The 16,128-nt window shown below is 41.5% G+C and overlaps 1 protein-coding gene across 1 annotated transcript; it reads right to left on the bottom strand.

Moving 5' to 3' along the window:
- Positions 1-895: 895 nt before the first annotated feature.
- LOC132083253 (bile acid receptor-like) lies at positions 896-16,070 on the bottom strand. Its single transcript, XM_059487873.1, has 11 exons — positions 15,906-16,070; positions 11,050-11,175; positions 9,175-9,531; positions 7,501-7,641; positions 5,819-5,958; positions 5,625-5,729; positions 5,436-5,535; positions 4,234-4,362; positions 3,852-3,971; positions 2,609-2,722; positions 896-2,496 (listed from the first exon to the last, which is right to left on the bottom strand). Exons 2-11 carry the CDS (start codon positions 11,138-11,140, stop codon positions 2,267-2,269), a joined length of 1,527 nt encoding a protein of 508 aa, XP_059343856.1. The 5' UTR covers positions 11,141-11,175; positions 15,906-16,070; the 3' UTR covers positions 896-2,266.
- Positions 16,071-16,128: the final 58 nt, after the last annotated feature.

Genomic DNA, 16,128 nt, shown 5'->3' with positions numbered 1-16,128 from the left:
ACTTGCATTATATTCCATAAATATTTTTAGTATAAATTGCTTAAAATATTGAAAATCAGGTTCTGAAAAGTAAATTTCCTCAGTGGAACCTGACTGTAAGTGTGCAAAACTCAAGTAATGTTTTTTTCCTCTTGTAATCTTCAAAAGTTCTCCTCGAAGTGATTCAGCTGCAAACAGGAAACAGAGAATTATTATTCCCCTTTGCCTTCTTATTTAGCCTTGAAATATCCACTGAATAATACTGGAGGAACTGTTTGTGAACAAATTAAGAGGCCCTAATAATTTAGATAAGCAGAGCTGATGCATAGCTGGTTTCTTTATCTGCTTCAGAGCAAAGTTTTACTTCCTGTGAAATCATATCTGAACTATGAAGTGATTTTGATCAACATATTTTAAAAAAACCTAACAGTGAAACTCTACTTAACATTTACAGCTACTAAACCGTTTGATTGCTCATGAATATTAAAACTCGACAATATTCAAAAATGTTAAAGAAGTGCAAGGTAAAATTTATTTTAGTTTCACCTGAATCAGTGATTTTGCCACAGTACAGGGACTGAATGGCAAATTAAAATAATCATCTGGGCATTTGTTAAAACTCTGCACAAACTTAAGAGTTAGTTCCCTATGGGTAGATTTGTAAACAACTATAAAATTAGAGGAAAAAAACAATTACAGCTGATGTGAAAATATATTTTTAATTAATAAATCAACTGCCTGCAATTTTTAAAATTGCCAATATTGGTAATGGCTTTGGAACTCACATGCTTCATACTTCACAGTGGCTTTTCAAAGCACTGGTGTTTTGTAGTTTGCTTTATAGGCTGAGGCCAGAGTGGAATGTTTTGATGAGGAGAACTCATCAGCTGCTGCCTATCTGAGCACAGGTGCATGATAAAGGAGTCACGAAGCAAAATAATTTCTTTAAAGTCCAGTAGTTGATATTTATTTTTTTCTTTACTCCCATGGGTAGTTTTAAACACCACATCTGATTATGTTTTAGTATGAAAATGCCATTTTACAAGGTTTTCAAGTTACAAAAAAATAGGATAAATAGTGTAACTCATCTCCTGTCAGAATATCACGTTTGAATCTAAACATATTCTGTAAGGAACCTCAACATGAAAAAATAATTTGTTTAATTCTCAGTGTGGTGACAGAACATTTCCACTGCACATTTGGTCTGGTGTAAGCAGGACTTCAAAGCCAGTGCAAGCATCCAAGTGGGGCACTGCTCACTGCTGAATCACCCACATCAAACGTGGATTTATCATCGGTGATGTGCAGCTACAACACAGAGCAGATGATCGAGAAGATGATTTCCTTCAGTCTTGATACAGAATAACAGCAGAAGTCTTTGAAATGAAAGTCAAAGATGTTCCTTCCAGCACCAGTCTTGGCAGTCTGCAGAGAAATGACTTCAGCGAATTTCACACACAGACAGAACCATGGGTTGGGTTGGGTTGGGTTGGAAGGGACCTTGAAGCTTATCCAGGGCCACCTCTGCCATGGGCAGGGACACTTTGCATTATCCCAGGTTGCTCCAAGTCTGGTCCAAGCTGGCCTTGAACACTTCCAAGGACAGGCGGGGATGTGTGTGCTCAGGTCAGGACTCTGCCTGGGGCTCCCAGCAGTGTCCCCATGTCCCTGTCAGTGTCCCCTGCTTGCTGTAGCCAGGCCAGGGCCGGCCGGTGGCACCAGTGACCCAACACAGCCCCACAGCCCGAGGGCTCACTGGGCTTTAGGTGTGGGTCCCGCCTGGTGTTTAGGGACTGCCACACGAGTGGTTTGAATGGGCATTTCTCGGTGGGCCTGGAGAAAAGTGGTGACACCAACACTTGATACCGGCACTGACATCACCACTGGTACCAATACCAACACTGGTACCAATACTGACACAAGCAGCGACAACCAGCACTGGCACTGACACCAGCACTGAGCATGGCACCCAAACCGATACCGGCACCAGCACCGGGACTGGTACCGACATCAATGCTTGTACCGACAGTGACATCGCCACCACCACCTACACCGGCACTGACATTAACATCAGCACTGACATCGGCACTGAGCGTGGCACCCAAACCGATGCCAGCACCGGCACTGGTACCAACATTTCTACCAACAGCGACATCGCCACCGGCACCAGCAGCGAGCCCGGCACCGGCGCCTCACGGCGGCCGCTGAGGGAGGGCGAAAAGGGCGGGAAGCGCCGGCGCGCAGCCCGGGCGGGAAAGGGAGCGCGGGCCGGCAGCGTTGGCGCCCCCTAGTGGAGGTCCCAGAGGTCGCGCAGCGGCGCGGTCAGGCGCGGGTCCCGCGCGCGCAGCGCCCCCGCGTGGGCATGGCGGAGCGAGCGCAGCTCCGTGAGGCGCCCCAGCAGCCGCGCGAAGCGCTGCGGGTCCCGCGGGTGCTGCAGCTTCGAGTGCTTGTACAGGATCCCCAGCAGCGGCTCCTGCAGCTCCTCCACGTGGCGCTTGTCCCTCAGCAGCGGGCGGTCTGCGGGAGAGAGCGGTGAGCGGGATGCTCCGGGCGCCGCCGCCCCTGAGGGGACAAATGGGAGCTCCCCCGGGGCAAGTGACAGCTCGTTGTTGTCACCGTCCCAGCTTACCTGAAAAGAACACTGTTGTTGCTACGAGCAGAGCGTACTCGGTCTCGGTCACTTTGAGTTCCCCCATGGTTCTGTAGAAGTAGAATAGGGCGGTGATGAACTCCTCAGTTATGCCTTGAAAATGGGAAAAAACCCAACAATTTTTGGTTTTAAAAAAAACAAAACCAACAAACAAAAAATCACCCCCACCAAAAACAAACAAACAAGCACAAACAAAAAACCAAACAAAAACAAAACAAAAAAAAAACCAAACCAAAACCCCCCAACAAAGGTGCAGAATAACGAGGATGTTATTTCAGTGCAGGAATAGTTACAAATCTTTGCCTGAAGGGTGCAAGGTGACCCTGGATCCATCTGGATCACTGTGTCCGGTTCTGGGCTCCCCAGGACAAGGGACATGGAGCTCCTGGAGCAGGTCCAGCCAAGGCTGTGGAGCTCGTGAGGGGACTGGGACATCTCTCTTACAAGGAAATGGTGAATGGTTGGACTCTGTGATCTTAGAGGTCTTTTCCAAGCTAAGTGATTCCATGATTCTGTGAAAGGCTGAGGGAGCTGGGGCTGCTCAGCCTCGAGAGGAACCCCAGCTGAGAGAGGCCCTCAGCCCTGGGTGTCCCTGTCTGCAAGGAGAGCAGGGACCAGCAATGGAAATGATGCTCAGGAAGTTCCACCTGAACATGAGGAAAAACTACTTTCCTTTGAGGGAACAGATTGCCCAGAGAGAGTGTGGAGTTTCCCTAACTGGAGATATTCCAGACCCATGTGGAGATGAGCAGGTGCCATGTGTTCTGGGATGACCCTGCTGGACCAGGCAGGTGGCACCAGGTGACTGTGATCCCTTCCAACCTCACCCATTCCATGATTCTGTGATTCTGTGAATCTTTCAAGGCTTGGGGCTGTTCTATTGCATGAAATAGTTAACTAACTTTGTGAAAACAATGTTAATTGCTAAAATAATAACAAAAGTTTTATGGTAGTGTATATTTATTTGAATGTGTATATTACCCAAGGAGTATAAGCAAGTATGAAGACACCCCTTCCTGCCATGAGGATGTAATGCCAGTGTGTAATATCTGAGGAGGTAATGCCAGAGCAGCTCAAGGGAGAGGAGAAGGAAAGAGAGAAGAGAGGAAGAGAAGCAAAGAGATGGAACAGTGGCCATAGGGACAGTGTAGCTCAGTGTAAGAGAAGTGGGGCCAGTAAAGCAAAAAATTCACAATGTTTAGATTCTTGAGACCTCCATTACCTGTGGTAGTAGTAGAAGTTGGCCTCTCTTTATTATGACACATTTCCATGGGATAAATATTGTTTTTATCAAGGTTTTGAACATGACAACATGGCCCGTGATCAGAAAGTCTTACATGACCTGGAACAAGGCAGATGACAGTTCCCAGTCAAGCTTAAAGCAATCTTAAATATTTGTCTGTATCACTGCTGAAAATGTGTGAATTTCCCAGACCCATGAAGGTATAAAATCCTTTTTGGCATCTGGATCCAAGTTCTTTTCTTGCTTTTTTATTGGTCGAGGTCTCTTGTGTTAAATTTGACACAATGTATAACAGGTAATTAATACAGCTGATATCATCCACTCACCCCACAATGATGCAAGTCAAGTATTTCAGACCTACTTTCACTGGTTGATGGCTGGCACTCGCTCATTCTTTGGTTGTAAATTTGGGCTGATCTCAAGAACATTGCCTCCACTGTGGACCCTTTCAGCAGAGCAATCTGGTCCTCACTGGCTAAACTCTCAAACCCTGCAGAGAAAGGTGCATGTTCAGAATCAGAGAAGGCTGGGGCTGCCTTTAAGCCCTCAACATGAGGTGAAAAATATTATTTTTTAAAAATAAATATCTTTACTGGGAAGGAAGAGCCATGATTAAAGGATGCATGTGCCAAAGACTTATGATTTTTCTTGCTAGTTTGCAGGTTAGATAATTAGGAAAAAAAAAAACAAAACAAGAAGGGGGAGTTTTCAGTGTTAAAAGATTCACAGGAAGATACAAGTAAAAAATTTGGGATTGATCAAGGGGTTATCAAAACATTCTTCCTAATACCTGATAAATACAGGCCTAACACCTTATAAATTTGCTGCATTGTTTAGTGACTGTGGATACTCCACTAATTGTTACATTATTTTCTTTTTAGAAATTGTGTTCATCTTCTAACAAGCTCATTGTCTGGACTTGTAATTCAAGAGCAAAGGAACTTTGGTGATTTTTTTTTTCTTAAACCTGATCAAAGCAGGAGATGTAACACAAGCAAACAGACAGCTCACCCCTTCCTTCAGCTCTGCCCCACAGAGATGCTGAATTACATCAAAAATCTGCTTTAGATATGGTGATTGACCTTTGTCAGTGAGTTTTACTAAGAAAAGTTATCACCCTCCCTGTCAAATGTTACTTTGTCAACTTTACACTGAAATGGAGTGAATTTAATTGCATGTTCCCTTGTTCTTTATGAAAGGAAAATATGAATAAGAACACCTGGTTAGTCCCTTCAGTGCTGCCTTTTCCTTTGAAGGAACATCTGGTTTTTCCTGTGGTGATTATGATAAATTGTAGACTTAACTGGATTCCAGAGAATGTGGTGAGATAGTAATTCCCTCAAGGTGGTATTTTGAGGTCCATGTGCTTCCAGAAAATGTCTCTACTCCATGTCAGAAATGGAAAGAAATCTAATCATAGCAAAGTTTTGAACTGAAAGTTTCTAGGTCGTCCTCATGACACATTAGAAGTACAAATAATCAGTTTAAAGCCTGTATTTTTCTCTGGTTCATGCCACCAGTTTGATTTGGTTCCTCTAATGTTCCCCAAAGGAAGGAACTCACCAGGGAGTCTTTTTGTGAAATCCACCAACACCTGGACATGGACAACAGCTGTCTCAGACAGGTGGAGGAAACTTTCCTCAGGGCTTGCAGTTTCCTGTAGCTGCAAAAAGAGCATTTGCACATCGGATATAGCCAAAATACACACCAGCAGTGACTCAGCAATGCAGGCTGGGGGTGCTGGATACCTACAAACTTCTTGGCTTCCTCAAGGGGAATTGTGTATTTTTGGTGAGCTGCTACAATGTGGTCAAGAAGCTGATGTTCTCCTGGAGTCAGTTCCATCTTTTCTGATATCTGCTAAAAAAATAAACCAATCAAATCACAACGACTTGGAGTAAGAATAAGTGATAAAAAGAGATACTTTAAATAGAAAAATATCCCACTTTTCCAGATCTTGTTGTAGATGATACTTGCTTACTATTCAGTCCCTCATCTTCCAGCTTTATGTTGCAAAGGAAACTGCTCTTCTGCTTGAAATTCTTCCTGAGTCGCTTTGACTTGCACTGGACTTCAGTCAGCAAACCTGTGAGGTGTGAAGTGGCCATCAGCGCTTGCATTTTCAACTAATTAAAGTCTGAGGTCATCACTTTCATTAGAGATAACTCAGTCTTGCATCACAGAAGCTGTCACCTATAATGAACAAGGTTTCCTAGAGAATGTGGCCCTGTGATTTATCAGGTGAGCTGATGTTCAGTGGCCACCAAAGGCCTCAGGGTCTGCAGGCATCCTTGTCCTTGTGGCTCTGTGACACACAGGCATCGAATTTTTTACCAAAGCCCATCATGCCATTTTTATTTAAATTTTTTCCCTCAAACCCTAAAGCTCCTCTGATCTGCTCACTGCTGTCCTGTTAAGACTGAGGATATTTAGCTTATCTTTCTAGTACTTCCTTTTTTTTCTTGTACTGTCTTTGAACAACAGTTCTCTTAAGGTGAGGGGATACTTCCCAAGCATTGCTGGCTTCTGCACACCAAGATGTTAAAGGTGCCACCATTCCCAAAGTTAATTTTCACAGAATCACAAAGCTGGAAGAGACCTTCAAGCTCATTGAGTCCAACCTGTTCCCTAACATCTCAACTCACCCTGGCACCCAGTGCCACATCCAGGCTTTGTTAAACACCCCCAGGGATGGTGACTCCACCACCTCCCCGGGCAGAACATTCCAGAACTTTATCACTCTTTGTGTGAAAAACTTTTTCCTAATATCCAACCTGTCACAGATATATTTTATGAAAAATACTTTTGCTAGGATTTTTTCTCCTGAGAAGCTGAGAGGCCTCAGAAACAAAATGTAAACAATGATTATCTGCTGCTGTGGAATGCAACAGGTGCATCTGTTTGAGCAACCATATGATTGCTCTCATATGGTTGTTTTTAATTAATGACCAATCACAATCAGCTGGCTCAGACTCTCTGGTCAGTCACAAGATTTTATTATCATTCCATTCCTTTCCTTTCTAGCTTTCTGATGAAATCCTTTCTTCTGTTCTTTTAGTATGGTTTTAATATATCGTTTTCGTATAGTATAGTATAGTAAAATAGAATATAATATATAATGTATAGTATAACATAATATGGTATAATAAATATAGTATAACTAATACAATATAATATTTAATGTATAATATATAATGTATAATATAATATTTAATGTATAATATAATATATAATGTAATATAATGTAATATATATCATAAAATAATAAATCAGCCTTCTGAAACATGGAGTCAAGATTCTCATCTCTTCCCTCGTCTTGGGACCCCTGCAAACACCATCACACCAACCTATATTTCCCTTGGTGCAGCTTGAGGCTGTGTCCTCTGGTTCTGTCAGCTCCTGAAAAAAGAGCCCAACCCCACCTGAGCACAGCCACCTTTCAGGGAGTTGTAGAGAGTGACAAGGTCACCCGTGAGTCTCCTTTTCTCCATTCTAAACAACTCCAGCTTTTTCTACATTTTCCTACAGCCGAACAAAGCTTAGACCAGCATCACAGGGAAGAGATTGACTTTGGAGAAGGTTTTATCTGCAGTGATTAGCCAAGAATCCATCAGGAAGGAGCACTCACACTCTGCCAGCATTCCCACAGCTCTGCACTTCTTGAGGCGGCACTCCTGGCACTTCCTCCTCATGTACATGTCCATCTCGCAGTGCCCCCCGCTCTTGCAGCGGTACACCGCCTTCTTGGTGATGCTGCGCCGGAAGAAGCCTGAAACGAGCACCAGCTTGTGAAAAACATGTTTACTTTCTTGGGAAAATGTAAAAAGTTTCATAAAGGACAATAGGAGACAAGGATCATAGGCCAGGTGCATCTTGGCACTCACTTAAGACAACGCTGTTACTTTTGGGGATACCTCTTAAATACCTTTTCTCTTACATCAGCCTGTTGCGTATTTATAGACTCTTATGTATATCTATAAACTAGTTTCCATTTTTCAGGGACTATTTTACATGGCTTCTCTTTGGGTCTGCTTTTTTAGAGCATGTGTGTTTCTTGGCTGTGGTTTTGGCTCCTTCTCTTTATTATTTCCAGTTTGGGCCTTGGTCCACACTGTCCTCAGATGGTGAGTGCTGACAGTTGGCAGATCTGTACAGGTGTCTTTATCTTATGTTCACTGGATGTTATCTTATTCAAGTAGGCATTTTAACACAAGTATATAGCTATTATAATACATATAGTATGAGCTATGTAATATATATAGCATAAGCTATTATAATATAGCTTATATTAGCTATATAATATATATAGTATAAGGTATTATAGTTTATATTAGCTATATAATATATATAGTATAAGTTATTATAATATAGCTTATATTAGCTATTTCACTACTATGTCTAAGCTTAATTAACAACAGAAATAAAAATTTTGTAGCAAAGTTACTTTAACATCATACATATAAATTGTAATATTTGTGAAAAGCCAATTTTGTAATATGTATCTGTAATACGGGGATGGCTGGAGAAATTGCAGGATCTTTATCTCACAAGTGTCCTCCAGGTCTGAATGGTTGGGTTTTTTAAATGGAAATGTTACCTTGATTTTCAATCTGCTTTTTAAAAATATAGTTATGTCTTTCTGACTGATATTAATTGACATTTTCCACACATGGAATCATAGAATATGCTGATTTGGAAGGGACCCATGAAGATCACCAAGTCCATCCCCTGGCCCTGTACAGACACCCCAAATCCCAGCCTGTGCATCACTGAGAGCAGTGTTCAAATGCTCCTGGAGCTCTGGCAGCCTCAGGGCAGTGCTGGGCACCTTTGGGGGCAGCCTGGGCAGTCCTCAACACCCTCGGGGGAAGAAACTTCCCTGAGATCCAACTTAAACTCCCCTGACACAGCTCCAGCCCTTCCCTCAGGTCCTGTGCCTGCTCACAGAGAGCAGAGATCCGAGCAGCACTTCAGCTCCCATACCAACAAGTTAAAATGTGATTACTACTTGCTTTTATTCAATTATAGTAATAAGTGAAATTAATAACACTGAAACAAATCTCTAAGAAATGTTCACGAGAAAAGCAGCACGTGCTTACACTAACGCTATACTAACGATTCATCAATGCAAACAGGAGATGCTTAAAGTGCTTGTATTAAATAGAGACTGAAAATATTTCTTCAAAGAATGTTATAAAAACGTGAATTTGGAGTGATGTTGTTAGGTAGGGGGTTCATTAGATAAATGAAAAGCCCCTGTGGCAACACCAGCTCAAATCTGAGGCCCCGCGTCCCCGCTCACCTTTGCAGCCCTCGCAGGTGAGCGCGTTGTAGTGATAGCCCGAGGCCTTGTCCCCGCACACCACGCACAGCTCCTCCTGCCCCTTCAGCCTCACCGCCGGGTTCAACCGCGGCCTCTTGAGCGCCTGGAACGCCCCGTCCTCCCCGTGGGGAGCCGGGAAGGGGCCCTTGCTGAGCTCGCAGCTGCTGCCCACGCAGGGCCCGTCGCCGTAGGGCGGCTCCAGGCTGTAGGGCCCGTACGGGGCCGGGCCGGGCTGCGGCTGCAGCGCTGGCACCGGCACCGCCGAGTACTGGCAGTACGGGCCAGCCTGCAAATCCGCGTCCTGCAGCGGGTAGTTGATGTGCTCCGGTAAAACATCTGTGCCGGGGAAATGGAAAGTGCAGTGAGAACCTGGAGAATATCTCAACAGCAGCTGCTCCAAAGTTTGAAAATGTGTAGCTATGATATTTTCTGAAAAATCCTTTCCTTAGGATTTTTCCTCCTGAGAAGCTGGGAGGCCTCAGGAACAAAATGTAAACAATGGTTATCTGCTGCTGTGGGATGCAACAGGTACATCTGGGATTGGTCTCATGTGGTTGTTTCTGATTAATGGCCAATCACAGTCAGCTGGCTCAGACACAGAGCCCTAGCCACAAACCTTTGTTATCATTCTTTCTTATTCTATTCTCAGCCAGCCTTCTCATGAAATCCTTTCTTCTATTCTTTTAGTATAGTTTTCATAAAATATATATCATAAAATAATAAATCAAGCCTTCTGAAACATGGAGTCAGATCCTCGTCTCTTCCCTCATCCTTGGACCCCTGTGAACATCGTCACAAAAATGTTTTATAGATTTTAGTAGCATAAATATTAGAGGAACATGTTTTCAGAGGGGCAACCTGACACATTCTATTTAAATTTAAACCTGTAATGTTCTTAAGTGAAATCTGAAATGCAGCAAATATAGCTCAGTAACAGTTTGGGCAATATCATGTGGATTAGTGTTATTAGATAATTGAATATCACCAACTGTGATGGCACAGTTGCCTTCAGATCTTACACTTGTTTTTATTAGTTGTCCATACTACAGTCAAATATGTTCCACAAGTGAATTTCTTAATGAATAAAGTGTTTGTTACTGATACATATCTCAGGCATCATTTTGAAAATGTTGCACAAGGGTCTGAGAAAAATTGTGTAGAAATCAGAGAGTACTAAAAATTACTGTGACAGGGGTCTTAAAGTTGAACTTCAGAGGAGTAAAAGGCAGAGACTTGTTTTATTTAGTATTTTCTCACACGTCTTTACAGTTATGAAATTTTAGTTTAGTGAAATGAAGGTACAGAATTACAAAGAGAGTTTCTTCCTGCCTTTCTGTCTGTTGAGTTTCAATTTTATCCACCCTCCCTTAAATATACACAGCTATACCAAAGAAATCCTGTGCAACATGCATCGTGTTTCATGCTTCCTTTGGGATTATTAAAATCTCTATAAAAACAAATTGGGAAGATTTTTTTAAACAGATTTTTTTTTCCTTTTAGTGGACTTTGAGTCCTGCCTTTAGTCTTGCTGAATCCAATTAGTTATTGCAATTATAGTTCCATAAGATATAGATCAGGCATTTTCTATTAATAATGTATCTGGAATATGAAATAAAAGCTGTGTCTTCTCCATGCAGGTCAAAGGGAGACAGCACTGGGGATGTTTCACAATAATCCCATTATGCTCAAAAATCTGTATGAGCACACAGTAATAGATTTCCATACACTTTCAGAAGGAGCTTGGTAAGAGCTTTCAAGTGCATTAAAGATAAATTAAAATGAATTAAACAAAAAATAATTCCCCCAGGAGTTCATTTTGCAGCATTTCCAGAGTACAAAACTTGCTTTGCTCACCATAGTACTGGAGGGGCTCGGGCAGGCCGTACCCATCAGGGACGGTGACAAAGGTGTTGGCCATGCTCTGCTCCCAGCTGCACTGCTTCATCCACTCTGCTTTGGGACCAGCCTTCAAACAGCAACCTGGGGAAAGGGGAAAGGAAGAGAAACACCCCATGGGAAAGAACTGCTGGGTAGGTTAGACACAGAGCCAGAAAAGTCCAGAATATGGCAGAGTTTTCAGGCCATAAGAAAATCAGATGTCTGTGTGAAGTCACATAACGCCCTCAACGAGACTACAAAATGTTTGAGTGTCCTGATATTACAAACTCAGGGTAAAATTCTTTCCTAAGTTTCCAAGTTTTAGTTAGAAATGTTTTGCTCTGAGTTTTACACAAAACCATGTGGGGGAATTGGACTGGTAAATTCTCTAATTCAGAGAAGGTTAAAAGGAACTTAACAGATGGAATAAACTTGCTTTGGAGCATTTGCTCTGGTGTATATGTGGGGCTGTCCTGTTTGTGCGCAAAGATGGGCTTTTAATGAGTTTATTTAATTCATGTCTTATCAGAGGTGAAGTAAGGGAAATAGCATGGAAAGGCCAGCATGGAATATCTGCTCTTCATCATCTAAGTACTTATTTATGCAGTAAAACTCAACTTTGCCTTGCTTAAGCACTGCCTTAACTACATTTCCTGTGTTCCTTTAACAGTGCAAAGTTTTCAGTGAAGACCAAAATATTGATTTCCTATAGGATGTGCTCTAAAGAGCTTTCCACTGTCCCTTGGTCGTTGAAGGAGCCTGGGCTCCTGACTGGATTCACTGACATTCCCAAAAACAAAGTGCACTGAGAGCTCTCAGTGACATGGTGAGAAGAGCTGCTGTGCTTGGAGTCCAACACTTACCTCACTTTTCAGTAATTTGACTTATAAATTCAAATTTAGAGGAGTTCTGAAAATGTGTGCTCTAAAAACTCTCAAAAGAGTTTTAGGGGGAAAAAGAAAAGTCTGTATGGACAGTGGGTGAGTTTATGAGCTGGGTTTGAGTTTATACACCTACAGCAAACCTCTGGTGTTGCTTAGAATTGAGAGCTAACAGAGCAGCCAATAGAGGAGGAAACAGGAATATTTTCCTTGTCCCCTTGTCTCTCTGCATGAGTGAGATGTGGGCACAGTTAAACCTTTGCTGAGCCTCATGCCCACTGAGCAAGGGCTGTAAGAGACAATTTGCCCACGAACCACTCACAGGCTTTCCCTGAGCAGACAGGAAAGTTAAAAAAGACAAAAAACGCATGGAAGGATTTGGAAAATACAGCAAATCCAACTCCTTCAATGAGACTCTCTGCAGAATTTACAGCAAGTTTAAAGGGGGTCTTTAAACCCCTCCCTGAAGGAAGGAATTTATGCTATACCTGGACCTTGCTGGGGCTGAGACAATGAATGAAACACCCCAGGGAATCTGAAGTAAAACACACACATCCCTTCCCCCAGGCTGCACAGAGATTCAGGGCTGACCACTTTCACTTCGTGTTGTCAGCAGAAGGTGAAAGGATGCAGTGAGGCTGGAATGCTGGGGGTTTGTTATCTCTGCTAGTAAATATTTGTTTGAGAGCAAAATAAGTCACTGAATCATGAAGTCTTATCAGTTAGATCAATTTGGCCTGGGCAAAGTCTACATTTTTTCCCAAAAATGTGTGTTTGCTGAAGAAATGTGTTTCTGAATTCCAGTGGTTTCTTTAAATAAAAGTCATAATTGAATAGTAGATAAAAAAATTACACTCATCCAGTCTAATAAAAGCAGTATATTGGGAGGATGAAGTACCAAATGGAAGTAGATTTTCCTTAGGCAAAGTTTCCTCAGCTTAGGTATTTTATGAGAAAGGATTCAGCCCTTCTTACTGATTTTTATGGCTAATACCAGTAACCAGTTGCACCTACAAAATGTCCAGCTTAGACTGAGACTTTGTAAACTGAAATCTTAAATTAAGAGAATTAAGAGGATGTTAGAACAGTGAGAATAGTAAATCCAGTGGTTGTCTGAGGAATGCTGTACTGTCTTAGAATGAGACGTGCATAAACATAAAGAGTTTCATTTTCTGACATTTGAGAATTTAGCGCTGGCAAGCTTGTTCTGATCAAACAAAGCATTGGGATTTTAAAGCAAAAAAGGAGAAAAAAGGAGAAGAGAATAAGATATATAAGGAAGGAACTTCATTTACTAGACCAGACAAATTTTGATTATTTATGAGTGACTGTGAGAGTCATTTTTTGCTTCCCCCTGGTGAGTGAGGCAGCAGCAGGGAGGCCTCCTCCAAACTGCAGCAGTCCCTGGGATTCCATGATCCACGTGCTGCTCTCCCCAAGCTCTGTGGCCATCCCAAACCCCTCACACCTCATGGGACACTTCCCCAAACCACACTCATTAACCTTATCCAGACAAGGGAATTCTGCACGTGCCCAGCATGGTGAAGCTCCTGACAAAGGTCCCAGACATGCCCAGGTGTAATGACCAAAACAGTAACTGGGACAAAGCTGAAGTAACAATGGAGCAATGGGTTTGGATGCTTGGGGCAGGTGAAGCCATGCCATTCCCAAAACAAAATGGTTTGTGCTCCTTTTTTCTGTGTATTCCCAATATAACCACATGTTTGTGCATGAGCGCTTTAAAAGGAAGCAAAAATCTAAATACATTCCCAGAGAGGATGCATAAAAGTCTTTAGACTAAAAAGTGGGAAGAAAAGATGGATTTTTAAATAATTTATTTTGTAGCATCCCAAGCAGTAACACACTTAGAGTGGGAGCTGTGAGCCCTGAGTGACACAGACTGAGCTGGCAGAAAATGTCACCTGTGTAAAGCACACATTGCTCCTGCTTCTCCTTCTGCTCCTGGGCCAAATCCTTTCTCACTTTCACATGTGAAGTCCTGAGCAGGTGAGGGAAATGGTGTTTTTTGGAACAGGTGATCTACACTCAAGGTGGCTCAATAAGCACATTTGAAAAGTTGTGCTTTTACAGGCTCAGTTCTGTCAGTGCTCATCCTCTGAGCTACAAACATTCAGTATAAACCAAAATGTGCTGATTCAAGGGCTTGGCTACCCATCCCATGCAAAAATTTAGTTCTTAGTTCTAACTGAAAGACTTGACAATTTATCAAAAATGGGATCCACTAAAGAAAAAAAAAAAAAAAAAAAGCCACTGATTGATATAAGTCAAGTAGAACCATAAATAGAACGTACATGTCCAGACTAGAATCTGAACTGTACATCTATTTATTTCTATTTATGGTGAAAGATGTGGGGTTTATCATTTTTATTGCTATAAAACCCCATATCATAAAGCAACATATCATCAACTTATCAAATTTATTGGGACACAAAACATCCTTCATGGAGCAGGGCTGCAGGGAGCCCTTTCAGGGTCGGTACTGACAGTGCTTGAGCTGCTCTCGTAAATATTTTGACAGTTGAGTCATGGGGAAATTTCTTGTTTACAGGGAATTTTAGGAACTTGAGCTGAAGGTCTTCACCATCTATTTAGCACACCTTGGGGCACCTTAGTGGTCACGTAGTGGAACTCAGAGCACGTTTCAGGCTCAGCTTTAATCACTGCACTTTACTTGCAGCTGGAAGGCAAAGCTTCTATGTTTTTAATTTGTGAAATTTTAAACAGAAAACTGAAAAAAAAAAGTAACTGAGCATAATCAGTGCCAAGTAGGTGTGATGCCAGCTAATCTATTCAATTTCACTCAAGCAATTCAGTAATCACTGCTTAATTGCAGAATGATTTTCCAGGGGAAATTTTAGGATCACTTGATTGATCCTGTATGCAGCTTACACACTTATTAAAGATTTTTCTGTCTCTCCTGGTTTTAATGTGCTAAGAAGCTCCCCAAAGCTGCTCTTTGAAGAAATTCCACTTTTCTTCCTATTAAATGTGTTCCTTCCTGGTTATTATATTCTATATAATAACCATAATAGGAACTTACTATATTATTTATTTATATATATATACGTATTATATTCCATATAATAACAATAATAGGAACTTATTATATTATTTTATATATATACTTATTATATTCCATATAATAACAATAATAGGGACTTCTTCTATTCTTTTCTATGTATATTTATTATATTCCGTATCATAACTATAATAGGGACTTCTTCTATTCTTTTCTATATATATTTATTATATTCCATATCATAACTATAATAGGAACTTATTATATTCTTTTCTATATACACTTATTATATTCCATATAATAACAATAATAGGAACTTATTATATTATTTTATATATATACTTATTATATTCCATATAATAACAATAATAGGGACTTCTTCTATTCTTTTCTATATATATTTATTATATTCCATATCATAACTATAATAGGAACTTATTATATTCTTTTCTATATACACTTATTATAGTCCATATAATAACCATAATAGGAACTTGGCTTATTTCACCAATGGACTGCATTGCATTTATCTTGAAATTTTCCTTTGGAATTGTTATTCCATGAATAACTATTTCAAAAGCATAATTTTTATACATTCTAAAATAAGAGGTTAGAGGCTGTTTGAAACTCACATTTTTCTGGGTACTTTTGGGAATGGAAACAGATAAATGACTTTAAAAGTTGTTTTTCTTCACTCTGTGTGTCAAATGAAGTATTGTTGGAACAAACCCTTGGCAGCAGAATACCAGATTTAAAAGTGCATGCTTGCTGTTTTCTATTAGTCAGATGCTTAAAAAGAAGGGAAAAAGGAGGTAAAGAAGAAAGGAATATTTTCACATGGCAAACTGATGTATGGCTTGAGCAGCAATTTCTAACCCCAGAGCATGCAGAGAAGGGAGTGAAATACTCACGGTGGCTGCAGGGAGCTCCTCTCCAGGCACAGCTCCTCTCCCAGCTCTGCTGCAGCTGGAGCCCACAGGCCTTTGCCTTTCCCTATTTATCAGTTTGTGTGCTCAGCCCGGGCTCCAGACACTCGGCAGAGCCACGCCGCGGCTCCGAGACACCAACTTCCCACACAGCTCCGCTGGGGTCGGAGCAAGGGCAGCTGCAAAGCCACATAAATCACGGCACAAC

The sequence above is a fragment of the Ammospiza nelsoni genome, chromosome 23, assembly GCF_027579445.1.
Source record: "Ammospiza nelsoni isolate bAmmNel1 chromosome 23, bAmmNel1.pri, whole genome shotgun sequence".
Taxonomy (NCBI): domain Eukaryota; kingdom Metazoa; phylum Chordata; class Aves; order Passeriformes; family Passerellidae; genus Ammospiza; species Ammospiza nelsoni.
Note: the sequence above shows the minus strand (reverse complement) of the source record. Positions and strands in the feature narration are given on the sequence as shown.

What these genes read in the sequence shown, in the direction of transcription:
- LOC132083253 (XM_059487873.1), bottom strand. Translation starts at nt 11,140, where the DNA reads ATGAAGCAGTGCAGCTGGGAGCAGAGCATGGCCAACACCTTTGTCACC. An exon ending in CACCTGCGAGGGCTGCAAAG is followed by an intron (nt 7,642 to 9,174) that starts GTGAGCGGGGAC and finishes TGCTCGTTTCAG; the next exon opens with GCTTCTTCCGGCGCAGCATC. An exon ending in AACAACAGTGTTCTTTTCAG is followed by an intron (nt 2,497 to 2,608) that starts GTAAGCTGGGAC and finishes TCTCTCCCGCAG; the next exon opens with ACCGCCCGCTGCTGAGGGAC.